Raw genomic sequence first — 18,725 nt, 5'->3', positions numbered from 1 at the left:
TGGGGAAATCTTAGCTGTCCTGGAGAGCGTTGGCAGCTCTTCCTCCCAGAAGAGTGGTCGAGGGCAGAGAGGGCAGAAGGTTGCCGTGGTCTGGTCTCATCGCTGTGTGTGTCTGGCTGAAAGAGAAGAAACACAAAACAAAGCAGCACCTCCCTGTGACCATGGGCAGCCCCTGCCTCTCAGCTCAAGAGTATCTAGCGACTCACTGAGCCTGTCTGTGTCCCGTCTTCCTCATGCAGCATTCACTGCTGTCCTGCTCCCATTCTCTCATCTTTCTGCTTGCTGTGGACCATCAGGGGTGTAGCTTGGGGAGATCTTACCTGTCCTGGAGAGTGTTGGGAGCTCTTCCTTCCAGCTGAGTTCTCAAGGGGAGAGTGGTCAGGAGTGTGCTGTGGTTTGGTCCCATCACTGTGTGAATCTGGCTGCAAAAGGAGAAGCACCAAACGGAGCAGCATCCCCCTGAGACCACAGGCTGTCCCTACTTCAGTGCCCGAGGGTCTCCAGCGACTCACCGAGGCTGTCATTATCCCGTCGTCCTCATACAGCGGCCACTCCTGTCCTACCCCGGTAATGACACCGTCCTCCTTGCTGTTAGAACCTGGTGGGTGTGGGTTGGGGGGATACTACCTGTTCTGCAGAGCGTTGGCAGCTCTTATTCCAGCTGATTTCTCAAGGGGAGAGTGGCCTGGAGTGTGCTGTGTTTTTGTGCCAATGGCTGTGCGATTCTGGCTGCAAAAGAGAAGCACCAAAAGGAGCAGCATCCGTCTGTCAACACGGGCAGCCCCTGCCCCTGTGATCAACGGTCTCTAGAGACTCACCGAGTCTCTCTGTGTCCCATCGTCCTCATGGAGCTATCACTGCCATCTTAGCACGAGTGTGTCACCATCCTGCTTACTGTTACAGCCTGCTGGGTGTAGGTTGGGGAGATCTTACCTGTCCTGGCGCACGCTGGAAGATCCTTCCAGCTGACTTCTCAAGGGGAGAGAGGCCAGTATTGTGCTGTGGCCTGGAGGCAATCCTCTGTGTGTCTGGCTTTAAAAGAGAAGGAAAAAGAGGAGCAGCATCCCTCCATGACCACGGGCAGCCCCTGCCTCTCTGCCCGAGGCTCTACCATGACTCACCGAGGCTGTCCGTGTTCCGTCAGCCTGATCCAGTGGTCACTCCCATTCTACCCCGAGCATGTCACCATCTTGCTTGCAGTTAGAGCCTGGTGGGTGTGGGTTCGGCAATCCTATGTGTCCTGGAGAGCATTGGCAGCTCTTCCTTTCAGCTGATTTCTCAAGGGGAGAGCGGCCAGGATTGTGCCATTCTCTATTCCATTGCTGTACATTACTGGCTAAAAGAGAAGCACCACGAGACAGAGCAGCATCCCTCTGTGAACACGGGCAGCTCCTGCCTCTGTGACCAAGGGTCTCTAGCAACTCCCCAAAGCTGTCCCTGTCCCATCGTCCTCATGGAGCAGTCACTGCCCTCCTGGCCCGAGCGTGTCACCTTCCTGCTTGCAGTTAGAGCCTTGTGGGTGTGGGTTGGGTCAATCCTACCTGTCCTGGAGAGCGTTGGCAGCTCTTCCTCTCAGCTGACTTCTCAAAGGGAGAGTCGCCACGATTGTGCCATCGTCTGCTTCCCATCACTGTGTGTGTCTGGCTATAATAAGAGAAAGAACTAACAGAGCAGCATCCCTGTGTGACCAGGGGCTGACCCTGCCTCTGTGCCCAACAACCTCGAGTGTCTCACCACGTCAATCTGTCTCCCGTCATCCTGATGGAGCGGTCACTCTCATCCTGGCCCAAGCGTGTGACTGTCCTGCTTGCAGTTAGAGAGGAAAAAGAAGCTGACTCCCTCTGGTTGAGGTTGTGTCTGGAGCGGACACTGGAGCGGGAGGAGCAGGCAGCCGAGCAGCCTCCCCGTCAGCACGGGCAGCCGGTACAGGCCTGCCCAACCGCCCAACCGCCCTTGGGGCCAGCATTCCGCAGCCATGGCCGTCCCCAACGCTTTGTGTTGTGCCAGCCTGGGCTTTGCTCTGCCCTTGCCCCTCAGGGTGCAGCAGCCTGGGGGTTGCCATGTTCTTCAGCTTGCTCTCTGGAAGAAGGCATGTGTGGCTAGAAGCATGCCTGCTGTTGTAATCCAGTTACATTTAACTGGAGTTAAAGCCAGTTAGACGCCGGTCACTAGTGGAGTCCCCCAGGGCTCAGGACTAGGGCCAGTCCTCTTTAATATCTTTATCGATGATCTGAATGAGGGGATCGAGTGCACCCTCAGGAAGTTTGAAGATGACACCAAGTTAGGGGGGTGTGTCGATCTGCTCAAGGGTAGGAAGGCTCTGCAGGAGGATCTGGATAGGCTGCACCGATGGGCTGAGGCCAACTGGATGAAGTTCAACAAGGCCAAGTGCCGGGTCCTGCACCTGGGGCACAACAACCCCAAGCAGAGCTACAGGCTGGGAGAGGAATGGTTGGAGAGCTGCCAGGCAGAGAAGCACCTTGGAGTATTGGAGGATAGTTGGCTGATTATGAGCCAGCAGTGTGCTCAGGTGGCCAGGAGGGCCAACAGCATCCTGGCTTGTATCAGAAGCAGTGTGGACAGCAGGGCTAGGGAAGTGATTGTCCCCCTGTACTCGGCTCTCGAGATTCTTTTCTGAAGGGGAAGCCACAGTATCTCTTTTCAAGTGTTCAGAAATTGTACTGATACATACTGGATCATTTCCATATCAACTCTTAGAAATAGGAAAAATCCTGCAAATAAGCAATTGACATGATTCTGCTTTTAGTGCTGCACAAGCTAACAGTAGTCAAGTAATCTTTGGCACTGATGCCATGGTATTTTGCAAGTTAAAGTCCTAAGTTAGGTAAATGCATGTTTTTAAACACAGTTTTCTTGGTGTAATCATGTTTTCACTCTCTATTACTCATCTTTTACGTCTATATTCTTAATCTATTTCTACAATCGTTTTGTGTAAATTTGTTTAGTTTCTTCTCCTACATGCATTCACTTGCATTCTGAATTACCTTTTTCCTCTCTTATGCTGTCATACACTTTTTCCTCTCTTGGACTTTTTCTTCATTGCTCTGCTGACCTAGACATAGTTCTTCCTATATCTCCATTTGTTCTTATTTCAGCCCACAAATAATTAGATTCCATTTAGTTGTGAGCAAGATATATCTCACTGCAGAAAGAAAGGAGTTCTCCAAGTAGCAAACAGATTACACAAGAGCTAGCAAGGTCCACCCTATCTATCAGTCACTCCTGAACTAACTAGTGATGCACTGCTTCCCATGCTTGCTATCCCATGATATAGCAAAATAGAACCACTTCCACGCATCAAAGGCTCATCTCCTACAAACAGGGATCAGTGTTATTTATGGTTCATGTGTTCAGTCATGTGTCAAACACGAACATCTAGATTCCAAGATCTGTGTCCATGCTGATGGGTTCACACGGCACTCTCAGTCTTACGATCTGTTCCATAAATCCTTAGAGCTCTTTGAAGTATGAGGCCCTCACCCTCAGACTTCAAAGTATATTCCAATCTGAATAAACACATATTGCCTAAATCAATCTCCCTGCACTGTGTAGTTTTACTGTAATATAATATGGTGGATTTTTATTATTATTATTATTTCTCTTAATGGAAGGCTTAGAAGCAGGTGTTTTACTGACAGGAAGAATGAAAAGACGTCCCAGTTTTTCATTCCCTCTACAGCAGGTCAATCTTCATCAGCTGGCAGAATCATAATAGTTCACGCAGCTCACAGAACTGCAGTGAAATATGTCTCCGGTTAGCTAGACAAGAGAAGATTGGTGTGCAGATGTAGACATGGGTTGTAGGTAAATACATCAGAAGAAGTGGGAAGCAATAGCTGTAAAATAAGGCAACTGGAGAGGAACAGCTGACAATAGGACATAGTGAAAGTGAGAAAGGAGGAAAGGAAGAGCGAAGCTATAAATCTGAGTTACGGAAGAATCACTTTTTCTTCAGGCTTTATTCAACTAAGAAACACATAGTTTTGAACTGCGCTTTTCACAGATTAGGAAAAGTGGTAAACCTATCATTTAATCAGCCATTTGGATAGTTAAGGTGCTGCCCTGTGTTTAGGCAGAAGCAGCTGGAGTGAAGATTAGACTGGTGCAAAACAGAACAGGGTGGAGTTATTTCAGTCCTCTGAGCCCAGATTTGTACTTTCCATGGGCAGCTGCAAGATAGCTAGAGAGCAGCTCTGCCATTTACACTTACATAAGTGATTGTTTTCCATTTCCAAAATTCGATTTATTTTTGATTAATAAGCAGCCAAACTCTTCTGTATCACCCTATCTCTGTCAGAAAAGGAGAACAATGAAGAAAATAAAAGGTGGGGGGGGGGAACGACGACACGTGGTATAAGCAACCCAGACAAGTAAATCAATATTCCAATTCTCAACCAGACAAAAGTTCAAAATACTGAAAGGGTGTCAGAAAGCTTCCAGGAATTTTAGTGCACACTGAAGGTATTGGCACCCAGAGAGGACTGACAGCATGAGTGTCTGCTTGCCAAAGAAAGAACTAATCATGTGGATCTACCATTTAAGTAACTTTCAAAGGGCAATCTGAATAAAGGAGGCAAAGGATTGATCTGATAGGCTAACTACTGGTATACTGGGTCAAAATCCTCTGTGAAGAGAAGTTTGAGGTCTCTTACCTAAAGAGAAGGCTTAACAACCCTTCAAAATCAAAAGAGATTGACTTTGCAGAAACACTTTCAGACTGAGATGAGAAAAGTAATTCAAAGAGTCTTAATTTTCTTTTATTGCTCAGAAGCCAGAGTTCACATAGACAAAAAAGATAAGGACTTTAACGCTTAGAGAAAGGGGCACTGAATTTGTAAATTAAGTCAATGTGGAAACCCTTTCTTTGTACACATTCAAAAAAAAAAAAAAAGGAACATAAAGGGCGAAGAACAGGATGAATGTGTTTTACAAATGCTAGAAACATACATGTATGAAAAAAGATTGCTGTATTAGAAACATGTGTTGAGGGAAAATTATGATTACATTGGAATGACAGAGACTTGGTTAAATCAAGCTATCAACTGGGAGATAAAATTACCAAGGTATAAATTTTATGGATGGGTGAGGTAAAACAAAAGTAATGAGGGAGGGAGTAATTTGCGTACAGGGAGAATACTGAATAAACAGAAATAAATGACACTAGGATTTTGGCTGACACAACAGGGACTACTTGAAGTAAACTGAAGAATGAGATATGGAAAAAGTAAGTCCTTGGACCTTGCCAGAGACTTTCAGGAGAGGATGAGAAAGCATATCAGGAAACATTTTTACAGATGAAGGAAGTCTGTATCAAATCCAGCGTAATGATCCAGTGGAGGAGTTCAATTACCTAGACATTTCCTAGGAAAATGTTAGTGGGAAAAACTACCAAGCAAGCATGATTATAAGAGTAATACAGGACTGCTTCCTTACAGAATATGCTCAAAAGCCACTCAGGCCACAGGAGAAGGTTAATGTGGATATAGAGACTAGAAATAAACTAGACACGATGAATACAGTGAAAGCTGGGAGGAGTATTACAATAAATGTATAGTGCAGTGCATGTGGTTGCAATGCCATAAAGACTGGGGGGGTAAGTTGCACTTGCTTGTTAAATAAAATCAGACCCTCACTGAACGTTAAATAAATTAAAGGTAGCCCAAAAGAATCAAGCTTCACCAAAGGAAACACAGGGAAAAATCTGAGATACATTTAAAAACATATTTTCAAAATACAAGTAATTCATCAGGGATGAAGCCAGAAAAAAAAAAAAAAAAAAAAAAAAACTGCAATTTTAGCAGGGAAGTGTAGTGTTTTATCTAGTCCCATTCACTGAACAAGAGGAAAAGAAGCATCTTGTGGCCAGTAACACACTTTTGAAACAGCATAAATTCCCCATGACCTGTGAGCCCATCTGTTTTGCTACTTGTGTGGGAAGAAAAATGTGAGTAGATGAGAAGGGACTGCAGCTGAAAAGTAGAGACTAGGTGTGAAGAGAGAAATGATACATGTTTAAATAGTTTCTCTGAGATTTCCCTGCTTCCAGTGAATGAGGTTCACAAATGACCTTGCTGCCACGCACAAAGCCTAATAACCAACCTCCACGGCACATTACAGGCGGACACTCACACCAATGTGAGGAACCGTGATTCAAGACCATATTTTGGCTAACAGAGATTGGACTCAGTTCTCTTAGGAAGCTATTTCTTAAAAAAATTAAAAAAAAAAAATAGAAGAAGTTCTTTTTATAAAAAGTAATTGTATTTATTATTTGGAAGTTTAGCCACACAAAAATATTCACACATGCAGTAGTTAAGTCAGGTTAAACATTTATTAAATAGCAATCGTAGTCTTCATTCTGGGAACTAAGACTGTGTTTCTCAAAACTCTTCATCATATATTGAGTTAATTTACTCTTATTAACTTCCTTGTATGGCTCAGTTTTAGCTGCTCTCCAGTTTTCTACAATTGACAGTTGACAATTTGTACAGTTAGCCATTGCATGGACTTTTAATAATAACAACAACAAAGCATGTGTGAGTTTTATTGATCTAAACTTCAGTTTCCATACAGTTTTATCCCTGCATCTACCTTTGGATCTGTAGATTTTGCATGTCCAACTTTTAAGTCATAGTTTGATATAAAATTTTGTTTCTCTAAGTAGCTTCTGAAGGTATCAAGCTCATCACCAAGTTGATACTTAAATAGAAAAAGCAGTGTGCAATCCTTTCCCCGAAAGGAACAATATTTTAGGGGAAAAATAGCAAGGAGTAGATACATGCATAAACAACACGGGTCACAGTGTGGCCACCTGGATTGCTATGTCACCTGAAGTGTGGGTATGTGTACTCTGCCTTGCTTTTCTCCTTACACAGTGTGGTGGTTTTACTCGGGTGGGCAGCCGAGCTCCACCACAACCGCTCTCTCACTCCCCCTCCTCAAAGAGGAACAAAGAGAAAATACAATCAAAAGGGCTCAAGGGTTGAGATAAGGACAGGGAGGACACACAGTAATTATTGTGACTGGCAAAACAGACTCAGCATAGGGGGACAGTAAGATTGATTGCCTATTCCTAAGCAGCCAGAAAAGTGAGAAACAAAGGAAAGAAACCAAAAGCACCTATCCCCCCCATCCACCCTCTTCCACCTCCTCCCCCCGAGTAGCACAGGGGAGTGGGGGAATGGGGGTTATGGTCAGTCTATAGCGCTTCTCCACCGCTCCTTCTCAATCCCTCTTGTCCCCTGTGCTGTGGGGTCCATCCCACAGGGTGCAGGCCTTGCTGAACTGACCTGGCGTGGGCTTCCCACAGGCAGCAGCTCTTCCAGAACTGCTCCCACACGGCTTCATACCATGGGGTCCATCCCTCAGGAGCACACTGCTCCAGCACAGGTCCCCCACGGGCAGCAGCTCCTACCAGGTCACCTGCTCCTGCGTGGGCTCCTCCACGGGCTGCAGCGTGGAACCCTGCTCCACCGTGGTACTCCATGGGCTGCAGGGGGACAGCCTGCTTCACCATGGGCCTCACCACAGGCCGCAGGGGACTTCTGCTCCGGCACATGGAGCACCTCTCCCCCTCCTTCCTCACTGACCTTAGTGCCTGCAAGGCTGTTCCTCACTCCTCTCACTCTCCCAGCTGCTGTGTTGTGTCTTTTTTTTCTTAAATCTGCTCTCACAGAGGCGCAAAACAACATCACTTACTGGCTCAGCTCTGGCCAGCAGTGGGGCCCTTGCCAAACATGGGGCAGCTTCTAGATCCTTCTCACAGAAGCCACGCCTGTGGCCCCCTAACACCAAAACCTTGCCACGTAAACCCATGACACAGCAAGAGGCTCAGACTTTCTCTTCCTGGAACTACTCAAGAAATGAGAGTATCAGTAGCTTTCGCACACCAAGACAATTTGAACAAACGTTGAGGTTTGAAAGCCTGTTGCTCTAAGGGTTGAAGCCTATTTTTAACATTTTAGATGTTGCTTATCATTCGTAGAGCAGTGTTCAATGGTAGGCCTCACAGCTGGTTTCCTCTGGATTTCCGATAATCCAACAAATTTCTCCTTCCGTTGATAGCAGTCTCACCCTAGTATATAACAGTCTTGTAGTAGCAAGTCCTGGTCCCTGCCAAATAATTATCAGTACAGGAAAGATCTGAGAAATGTTCTAAATGGATACTGTCAGTAGATGTTTGCAATGATTTTAAAAAATCTGAACAGAAACATGGGAGATCATACCCATGCAGGGAATGTGATTAGATCCTGTTTCAAGCATCTTAGCACTGAGACAAAACATCAAGAAAAAAACAAAACAAAAAAAAAAAAAAAAAAACTTTCAGATTTGTTTTTGAGAGTCTGAATAACACATTATCTCTTCTCATTTTATTGCTTATTAGACAGTATTGCCATTCACACATTTTTCTCCAACAACGAGTAAGTCAAATGGCAAAAAGGTTGGAAAATATTTCTGAAAAACACCAGTTTAATCAGGGATAGTTCGCCAGTCTTGAGCCTGAAAAATGCCACGTCTCTAAATCCAGTCTTTTTTTAAACTCTGCTCCTTATCCCCAAAGAATTATGAAATGGAGACAAAGGCAGTCCTAAAGGTCTGAACACCAGTGCATTTGAAGGCCTTAGACATGAGCACTACAGTATGCCTGGGCAGACCTATTCTCCCATGTGGAGCCTATGGTTCAGTTAACAGGACTCCAACCATCTGCAAGAAAGTACACGAGAACATCAAGCCCTTAATTATTCTCCACTACCGCAGTACATTTATATTCTGAAATCAAACTTAGAACTTCATTTTCTGCTTACATTTAAGTGTGGAAATTAATCACTTGGGATTGTAATTCTACATATGATGCTAGGGGAAATTATAATAACATCCAAAGTACCACATCTTTAGTCTGCATTTTGGTTTAGACATGTTAGATAATGCTTAATGAAGCATTTTACATCCTATTAAAGCTTTACAGCACGCACTCTTTCTACTAAAATAGTCTTAGAGTGAGTGCCTAAGTGCCCCTTAAAATCAGATACACGTCTAAAATAGAAAACATAATATATAATTTTCTTGTATGATAGAGTTCATGCAACTCTTTTGCATATTTGGTGCAGTATTCATGGCAATAACTGCTGGTGGTAAAATATAGTAGGTGGAGATCAAGTAGCATGTGTGCATTGTAACATTATAGGTTCCAGAATTTTGATATATGACTCAAATAAATACAATAAACACAATATTTATTTAATAAAATGCACCTGGATGCTGTTTCCATTAATGAATGATAATGTGCTATAGAGCTTTCTAATATTCTAAAATTAAAGCATTATTCAAGACACATAGGCTGAAGCATTCTGGAAGTCCTTAGACACAGAGGAGTACCATTTGTCAATAAATAAGTCTTTTCATAAACATTAACAACAGTATTTCAAAACAAGTGGGTATTGATCACTGAAAAATGGGACAGATACAAAATCCGAATCAACTTTTAAGCACATAATCAAATCTTGCTAATGCTAGTAGGGCAACGTAACTCACCCAGGTAAATATTCAGGCAACTATAAAAATAAAAACAGAGAAGGCAGGAAGAAAGCCATAGAGAAGTCATAAAGATTGCACAAGATTCCATGGCATTAAAAACTTTTTTTTTTTGCCATAATTTTAATTTCTATATTAATACTTACGATGAGAAAAAAAAAAAAAAAAAAAGAAAAAAAGGAAAAAAAAGAAAAAAAAAAAAAGCATTGAGTCACCTGACCCAAACAGTCCATTCCAGAAATATCTTCAGCAACTGTGATTTGATCAAATTTGAAGTAAATAATGAAAGTGTTGAAAGCCCCGTCCTTAACACTAGATAAACTTGCTGACGAATTCCAAGTGCTTGATCCAAACACTAATTTTGTTGGAGAACAGTTCCAACCTTAGAACACTTTTTCTACCTCCGTTCTTGTAAAAAGATGCATTGAAACTTTCCAAACACTTCAGCTATAGGTATATATAGGTATACCCACCTAGTATGTTTCAGCCTAAATTATTGATATTTTAAGATACTAAAACAAGGTTCTTACAGTATGGTGATAACCATACATGTAATTGTGACCATATGTGTCTATTCTACTGGGAGAAATAAACTGTAAAAGTTTACCACTATCTTTGCCACAGCTGTAATAATAAATGGTAGAAATCATCATCTAAGCATCACAAAGTTCTCTTGATAAAGTGCTTTTGCCATACCGATAGAATTTGCTGCCCATGTTTAAAATGAACATATTATGAAATGGTTCCAATTAGATCAAGTAGTTTCATGTCTTTTTTAGGCACCGCTTACAGCAAATACTGTCATTTCTTATGATAAAGCAGCCAGTGCTGCTTAACAAGCTCATTTTTAACCAAATCCAAAGATGTTATTTAAGTTTTATTTTATCCCCAGTCAAGCAGAACATTCTCCAGCCCTGACTCTCAAGGTAGCTTTCAATTTGTGTATTTGACTCAGGGCTTGAAGTGCAATTTAGCCAGAGGCAAAGAGGTGGCACAAGGCTATGTAGCACATAAGGCCTATATTGAAGTGATAAACTGTGATAGCCTCCTCCTGTTTTAGTTCACAGAAGTAATTCCACCTTTCTCAAGGATGTGCCCCGGTATAGTGTATCCAAATCCTGAAAGTTGAATCTGCCCATACATAGTTATATCTAGTTATAGAATTAAGCCTTCAAAAGTAGAGCTCAGGAGGGAGCTCTCAAACACTTCAATAATAAACAGACTAATTAGAATAAACAGGCTTCTCAGCCATATTACCTTTTATTGATGTGGGAATGAACATCTCTTGAGCCATAAGGGGATAATCATGGAGGCGACTACTTTATAAGCACCACCACAATACCACAGCCAAACTGTTGATTCATCCAGTCTCATATCCTGCCTCCAGTGGAGGTCAGTGCCAACTGCAGCAGAGGAAGGCAAAAACAACCAGACAGTTTAATGAGGATCCTATTGAGGTTTCATCTCAAAAATAAATAAATAAATAAATAAGTAAAAATAAATAAATATTTTGACTGGGCTCTAATGAAGACAGAGTGAAGGTGTTTTCAGGTTTAATTTCTCTGTCAAAACTGATTTCTAGTGCAGAACATTTGTATGAGTCTTTGACCAGTCAGTCTCCAGAAGCCATTTCATTATATCTCCCCTTTGTATGCTTGCATTACTGTTCTTCATTCAGTGTCTTCATCTGCGGTGACACTGCCCTCAAATTCAAGCAAAAATGCAATGAAGGACTTCTATGCAAAGTTCAGGAATCAGAGCTTCAGGATGATGGAAGTGATTCAACTGGCTGCCTCTCATTAAATGCTCAGAGAAAGAGCTGTTATGCTTCTTTAAATAAGCTGTTCTTTCAAGAGTAGAACAACAACAACAACAACAACAAAATGCTCCAGTCATTAGTATTTTCTTTCCAAAAAGGAAAACAGATCAACTTATGTCAATGCACAGTCAATCATCATAATTATAGTACCAGCTTGAGCAGATCAGAACTGAAGGATAAAAATATATTTTGTTTTGTTAAATGATTTGGTAAGGGATAGGTTTGTTTTGTTTGTGTGTTTCATAAATATACATGAGAACAGGAGGAAAAGGAAAAGGGGAAAAAAATATCCTCATTAAGAAATATTGGGCTAGTGTTTAGAAAAGAGGAGGAGGAGGGAGGATGGTATTGTGGTTCCCAGTTCAGATGAGGCTCTGGTGTGCACAAGAAATGTTAAAATAGATGAAGCCTCATGAGCCTGATTGAAGCTGGCATGTAAACAGCTACAACACTCATAAGCTGCACATAGCTACTCCAGTCAATAGGTCATTTTCTAGGCCTGCTTACATTCCTTGAAGTACTTCCTACTTCATCTAAATGTTTCCTAGGCTCTCATACCCAAAGCAGGCTGTGAAAATGTTCCTTTCTTTCATCTATCTAACCTAAGTAAAAGCAAAGAGACACCTCTACTCCAACCATGTCCCATTTGAAGGCCTACAACTAAATCCATTTGTAAGAGAATTAAAGATCCTGCCCACTTCCATGTGACTGTCCTACCAGGAGACAGGAGCCCAAGGCTGTACTCAAGCATCAACCACATGTAAAGCATTCCTCACAAGCACTTCAATTTGAACAAGGGAAGAAAGCATGCTTCAGTCTTCCAGCTCAAGCTGAGCCACCATGCCAGTAATGTCAGGCACATGGAGGCTCCACAGAGAGCTGCAAAGGGAAGCTCTGTTCCAGCTTAATAATATAGCAGGATTGTCCTGGAAAATAGACAGGCTGAGTGGCTCCCTGGGAGTGAGTGGGAATTAGGTGTTTATAACTAAACAGAAGTAAATTGAGGGAGGTTGAAACCCACCCCAGAGGCTGTACATCCTCCTTCAAGTCTTGAAGAGCTTTCCAGGTAGAGAAACAGACAGCATCTCCCCTGTGAGAAAGACAATTTCAGAGAATTTTGCCTAACCCCCTTTAGAATCTGAAAACGCTTATCACTGTGCCCTACCAATTCCATGTAAGCCCAATACAACCTCCCACCTGCAAGGTAAAAGCAGAGCCCTGACGAGCACCAGCAGACCTATGAGCCAGCAATGGCAAGACACTGCTGCTGCTTTGGGGCTGCTAGCAGATGAAAACCCTGGGAAAATTGCTCAGAGCTTTTTTTTTTGGCTCTTCCCTCCATGGAAGAGATAGAAGAAGGAGGGTTTTGGCAGGGGGTGAGCTATTCCACACTTGTGCTTAGGTGGGAGATTAGAAACAAGCCCAGGTGTTTGCACCAGACCCAACGCACGCACACATCGCAGAGCAACAGGGACAACACTATCATGGCCCAGCTCTGCACACCCATGCATTTCCTGACAGGACACATTGGGTGACACACACGCTGGTGATTCCAGGACCAGTGGGACTCCTCACAGATATTCCAGCTTGGCTCAGGGCATGTGCTTACCCTACTCTGAGCTGGAAAGCTCCCCAAAGTGCAGTATTTCCAGCCTGTGGAGTTCAAGTAATAGTCAAACAAGCTTTGAGAATGCGCCCTGACAGCCACCTGCATAGCCATGGGCCTCCTGCTGCCTCCTGAGACCCTGAGGCACAGCTGACCTCAGCAGAGCATCCCCACCCATCTCCTCTTTGAGTCCTGTGACCTGACCACATCCATGTCACCTCACCTGCCTCCTCCAAGACCAAGTGATTGCTGCAGGACCTTTCATGCCCTGCTCAGCTTCATGAGGCCAAACTGCTTCAGTTAGGTGACTAGACCACAGGAATGCAGGATTTGGGGATTAGGTGTTCAGGTTAGGGTTTAGGGATTAGATCTTGCCTTTCAGGGTTAGTGGTTGGGCAGAGTATTAGAGGGAGGCCTGTGTTTACTGTGTTGGCTTCTAGTCTGTGTCTAGTGTGGAGACTATGCTATCTGTTGGGATTTTCTTCAGGGCTTTGTTGAGGAATCATGTTAAGGCTGGAATTCAGTGCTAGGGATGAAAGGCTGAGGAATAGGGTGAGAATTGAGCTAAGGGTGTACGGTAAGGCCTTATGGATTTGGGACTTGGCTAACCCAGGCCAGGTGAGATTTGGGGTTAGGAGTAAGAGTAGTGGATTCCTTGCAGAGGGAGGGATAGATGTAGATGTAGCGGAAGGCTTACAGTTACTGCTTAGAAATATTGCGAGGGCTTGACATGGATGTTTTCCCAGTAAGTGTTGCAGCAGCACAGCCTTGCCTGAACCCCTCTCACCTCTTCCAGATCTTTCCTTTCTGTTAGCCAAGTCCCTCTTCTCTCCCCCAAATTTCCCACCTTTATTCACCCAGATTTCCCCTGGCCTCCCCAAAGGAGTCACCCTGTTGGGGGCAGCTTCCTGAAAACCTTTGTGACCTCAGAGGCTCTGCCTCCCTGCTGTTGTCCAGCCAGGGGCTGGGACAGAAGTGACCTCACAGCCAGCATCCACAAGGGTCACAAGGAGGTGTTGTGCTCAGGAAGCCTCTTTCCAGCCCACCCTGGAGCACCAGATGCATGCCGTTCACAGTCCCTCGGGTACTCTGCCTGCCAACCAGCTCATGCTTCAGAAGGTCTTCTACATGTCCAGACTCACGTTTCCTCATGCAGCCTTTAGCAACTCCATTGCATCCTAAAGGAAATGCCCACCCATGTGTGGAAAAGTGATTCAAGAACTGAATATATACTTTGGGAAAACATATATTTTAGGCAAACTCTGCAGAGAAAGAGTTGGTGTGACAGTTACGATGACTAGGATTGCTTTATTCAGATGGTATTCTAGGGGACCGTACCTCCAATGGGAAGTGAACTTTAGACTCTCTCTGTCCCACTGGAATTCATGGCTGGCTCCCTTAGGGAACAGCTTATGGCACTTGGGCTCATTCAGGTTCATCTCACCACACCCACACCGGATGCAGTCTCATATGTACAAGGGAAACATGGACTCCTGATGTAGTCATTTAGTGTCCATATCCAAAGGAAGAAACCATCTGTGTGAGCTGGGGTGAGAGCACAGTGCTGGGAACGGTGGTTGCAAGGGGCTGCTCTTGGACCATTGGCCTGAGGCAGCATCTGCCAGGATGTCCAGAGAACAAGGTCCAAGCCCAGCCCCTGCTCTGCTGGTCCTCCCTGACTCTCCCAGGAAGACAGCCTTTCATGCTGTGGATACAGGCCGGTGAAGTCAAAATTTCATGGGTGCTGGGCACCAACAGGCAGGAATGGAATCATCCCTCCCTGCCTAAAATATGATCCTGGGACTCCTATCTTATCTGACTGAGGCACAGAGAAACAAGCAAAGCCAGGAACCTCTTTCAAGTCTATTCCTTTGAAATATCCATGACAGCATCTTTGGGAGAGGAGCTGAGCCTTCAGACATTGCCCTGAGCAGATCCCCTTTTATGCTGGAGATGCTGGTATGGAGCCAGCTGTGTTAGAGAAGTGTCCCTGGCCTGTCCCTTCCTGTGCACACAGGAGCATGATGAGCAAGTAACAAGTGCAATCAGTCCTTGCAGCAACACAAGAGCTCCGTAGGAGAGTGTGGGAGGTGAAATGGAGAGCTGATTTGGACAGACCAAGCCCTGGGGCTCCCTGGCAGTGCTGCTGTGCCAGGAGTCTTCTCCCCTTCCACCTCTGAACACAGACAAGTCCCCCTGCAGCTCCACCCCATTTCTCTGAGGAAGCATCTCAGGCAAGCAAGTCACTGCAGGAACCATCTTTTTATTTAAATACACATTAAATACTTAATTGCCCATTAAATACACCTCTTTTATACCAAATCTCAGAGTCACATGAGACATTTAGTAGCAAACTGGAAGGGGAAGAAAAACGATTTTTTTTTTAAATATATCACTACATAAGTAAAGCAAAAAAAAAACAAAAACAAAAACAAAACAAAAAAAAAAAACAAAAAAAAAAAACACAAGATATGCCTTGACCTTTAATGAGTTACATTATGAGTGATATGCAATGGACATGCAGTTGCTTCTCATAAACCTCCAGTCATCACTTTCCACACTGCGTTCTTCAGCTCCTCGTTCCTCATGCTGTAGATAAGGGGGTTCACTGCTGGAGGCACCACTGAGTACAGAACTCCCAGCAAAAGATTCAGGGATGAGGAGGATGTGGAGGGGGGCTTCAGGTAGGTGAATGTGGAAGTAATAAGAAACAGGGAGACCACGGTCAGGTGAGGGAGGCACGTGGAAAAGGCTTTGTGCTGTCCATGCACACAGGAGATTCTCAGCACAGCCCTGAAAATTTGCACGTAGGACAGCACAAGGAAAACAAAACACCCAAAGGCTAAAGAGACACTAACCACAAGAAGCCCAACTTCTCTGAGGTAGGCGTCTGAGCAGGAGAGCTTAAGGATCTGGGGAATTTCACAGAAGAACTGGTCTAGGGCATTGCCGTGGCAGAATGGTAGTGAAAATGTATTGGCAGTGTGCAGCACAGCATAGAGAAAAGTACTGCCCCAGGTAGTTGCTGCCATGTTGACACAAGTTCTTCTGTCTATTATTGTCCCGTAGTGCAGGGGCTGGCAGATGGCAATATAGCGGTCATAGGACATGATGATTAGAAGAAAAAACTCTGCTGAGATGAAAAAGAAAAAGAAAAAAACCTGAGCAACACATTCCAAGTAGGAGATGGCTGTGGTGTTCCAGAGGGAATTGGCCACGGCTTTGGGAACAGTGGTGGAGATGGAGCCCAGGTCAAGGAGGGCAAGGTTGAGGAGGAAGAAGTACATGGGGGTGTGGAGGTGGTGGTCGCAGGCTATGGCTGTGAGGATGAGGCCGTTGCCCAGGAGGGCAGCCAGGTAGATGCCCAGGAAGAGCCCGAAGTGCAGGAGCTGCAGCTCGCGTGTGTCTGCAAATGGCAGGAGGAGGAACTCATTGGGGAAGCTGCTGTTGGACATTTGTGGCCTCAGCGCATGGTTGGCTGTCCATGGAGGAAAACACAGAGACAGGACAGGGTCTCTGAGCACAATCCACTCTGTTTCTCACTGACCCATTGCACACTCTCTTCCATTCTCCCCATACTTCCATCTCCCTGGCTGGCGCTCTGCCCTGTGCTGTTTGAGTGCACTGTGAGGAACGCAATTTCCTGCCTGGGGGTCCTTCACAGGATGCTGAGTCTGCTCCTCAGCTGACCCCCACCCTGCTGCCCCAAAGAGCTAATTTACCCAACGGCCCCATCCCCCTGCAGGGGATGGCAGGAGGTGCCTGGGGTTTCCTGTTGCAGTTCCTTTTCTCCCTGCCCATCTCTGCTGCCTGCAGCCATTCCTACAACGAACTGCTTCTGTGTCACGTCTATGCCCTGCCAGTGCTCACAGACCCCTTCTCATTTGCTGTGTGCTCAGCTCTGCTCTGCACCCTTTCAGTGTGGGCAGGTGCTGAACAGGAGGTCACACAAGCCTTGATGAAACTGGGAGGGTGATGCTGCTGCCTTCTGAAGGCTTGCAGGTGCTGAAGGCACTTTCTGAGGTTCCTTATAAATTTTGAAGTGACAGAAACTCAAAATCATCTCTACTCAGTACAGCTCTGTTTCCATTCCCATCCTGATGAACTAAAGAAAAGTGAAAGCACAGTTCCTGGAAAGCCCAGACCACAGCAGGCAGCCTTAGCCTTGACTTTCTGTCTGAAGAGTCCCCTCTGACATGGTCTGGGGTTGCTGTTGAGCTCCGGGCAGTCTGCCCCAGGCAGCCCCTGGGCACTAGCAGGACCCTGCTGTGCCCTGCCAGGGGGTTCATTACACCCACAGCTTCTCCCTGCAGTGTCCTGGGCAGCTTATCAGGTAGGCTGAGTGCTGAGCCTGGCAGGCAGCAGAGGCCCTGCCCCGGCACACAGCCCCTGGGGCACAGCTGGGACCCTGCTCTGCACCACAGCCCTGGGCACCCCTGCCTGCACCCTGCCTGTGCAGCCAGCAGCTGAACCCTGAAGGAGGAACCCTCATATCCTGTCCATCTGACACCTTTGGCAGGTAGTCCCTGCCCTGGAGCTTGTCATTCTCCTCTTATCCAAAGAAACTCTGAGAGTCCCCCTGAAAGCTCCCATAGGCTGTGGGATTTGCCAGCAAATCTGCAGATGGCACCAGGAACAACAGCTGTGCTGCCCTGCAGCCAGAGACTTACCCTGTTCAGGGCTCTGAAGATTTCTCCCGCACTGAGCTCTCAGCATCCCCCCTCCACACTGTCTTTAACATCTCCCTCCCTTCTCTCAGCCGCCCTTGTCCCCTCCAGGCAGTGCCCCCAGCCCTGCTGCTGTGCTGTGCAGAGGAGCTGCTCCTGGGCAGAGCAGTCTCTCTGCAGCACAGGGAGCTCTTGACAAGTCCCTGGGCCTCCAGGGGAATCAACTTCGAAACACACTGAAGTAAACATTTATGTTGCTCCCCTCCAGTGGAGAGGGAGCACTGTCCTTCTTCGTTTCAGAAGAGGTATGATGTCCAAGAATCACTTTTTCCATATCCTGGTTTTAGGCAGAACACCCAGGCAAGGACAGGGAGTTATCTGTCTTCCCCCTGTTGAGGAAAGGGTTTCAGCTGAGTCAAACCAAGTGACTCATACCTTGTTTGCAGTTCAGAGGCGAGAAGGGGGCTTAGCTGACTCTCCCATGCCTTACAGAAGACCACAGGAGTTGGGATTCCTCTTGCCTAAGTTCAGGTGGGCACAAACCAGGCAGCTCTATGTCAGCTGCTCTAGACTCTGTACTGCTGATCTAGACATAGTTCTTTCTATATCTCAATTTGTAGGAGATGAGCCTTTGATGAGTGGAAGTGGTTCTATTTTGCTATATCATGGGATAGAGAGCATGGGAAGCAGTGCATCACTAGTTAGTTCAGAAGTGACTGATAGATAGGGTGGACCTTGCTAGCTCTTGTGTAATCTGTTTGTTACTTGGAGAACTTTCTTTCTGCAGTGAGATATATCTTGCTCAGAACTAAATGGAATCTAATTATTTGTGGGCTGAAATAAGAACAAATTGAGATATAGAAAGAACTATGTCTAGACCAGCAGAGCAATGAAGAAAAAGTCCAAGAGAGGAAAAAGTGTATGACAGCATAAGAGAGGAAAAAGGTAATTCAGAATGCAAGTGAATGCATGTAGGAGAAGAAACTAAACAAATTTACACAAAACGATTGTAGAAATAGATTAAGAATATAGATGTAAAAGATAAGTAATAGAGAGTGAAAACATGATTACACCAAGAAAA

General features: G+C 45.2%; 1 protein-coding gene across 1 annotated transcript in view; it reads right to left on the bottom strand.

The window, feature by feature from the left end:
* Positions 1-16,432, bottom strand: part of LOC309891074 (olfactory receptor 14A16-like) — a gene marked incomplete at both ends in the record, with an annotated part of 45,120 nt that extends 28,688 nt beyond the window's left edge. The window contains one exon of the mRNA XM_082785459.1: positions 16,139-16,432. Coding sequence (XP_082641585.1) covers positions 16,139-16,432 — 294 coding nt within the window. The remainder of the gene's footprint in view (positions 1-16,138) is intronic.
* Positions 16,433-18,725: the final 2,293 nt, after the last annotated feature.

This window comes from Aythya marila (assembly GCF_965140915.1).
Source record: "Aythya marila genome assembly, contig: HAP1_HAP1_SCAFFOLD_154, whole genome shotgun sequence".
In the NCBI taxonomy this organism is placed as follows: Eukaryota; Metazoa; Chordata; class Aves; order Anseriformes; family Anatidae; genus Aythya; species Aythya marila.
This window is presented reverse-complemented; position numbering and strand designations above follow the sequence as displayed.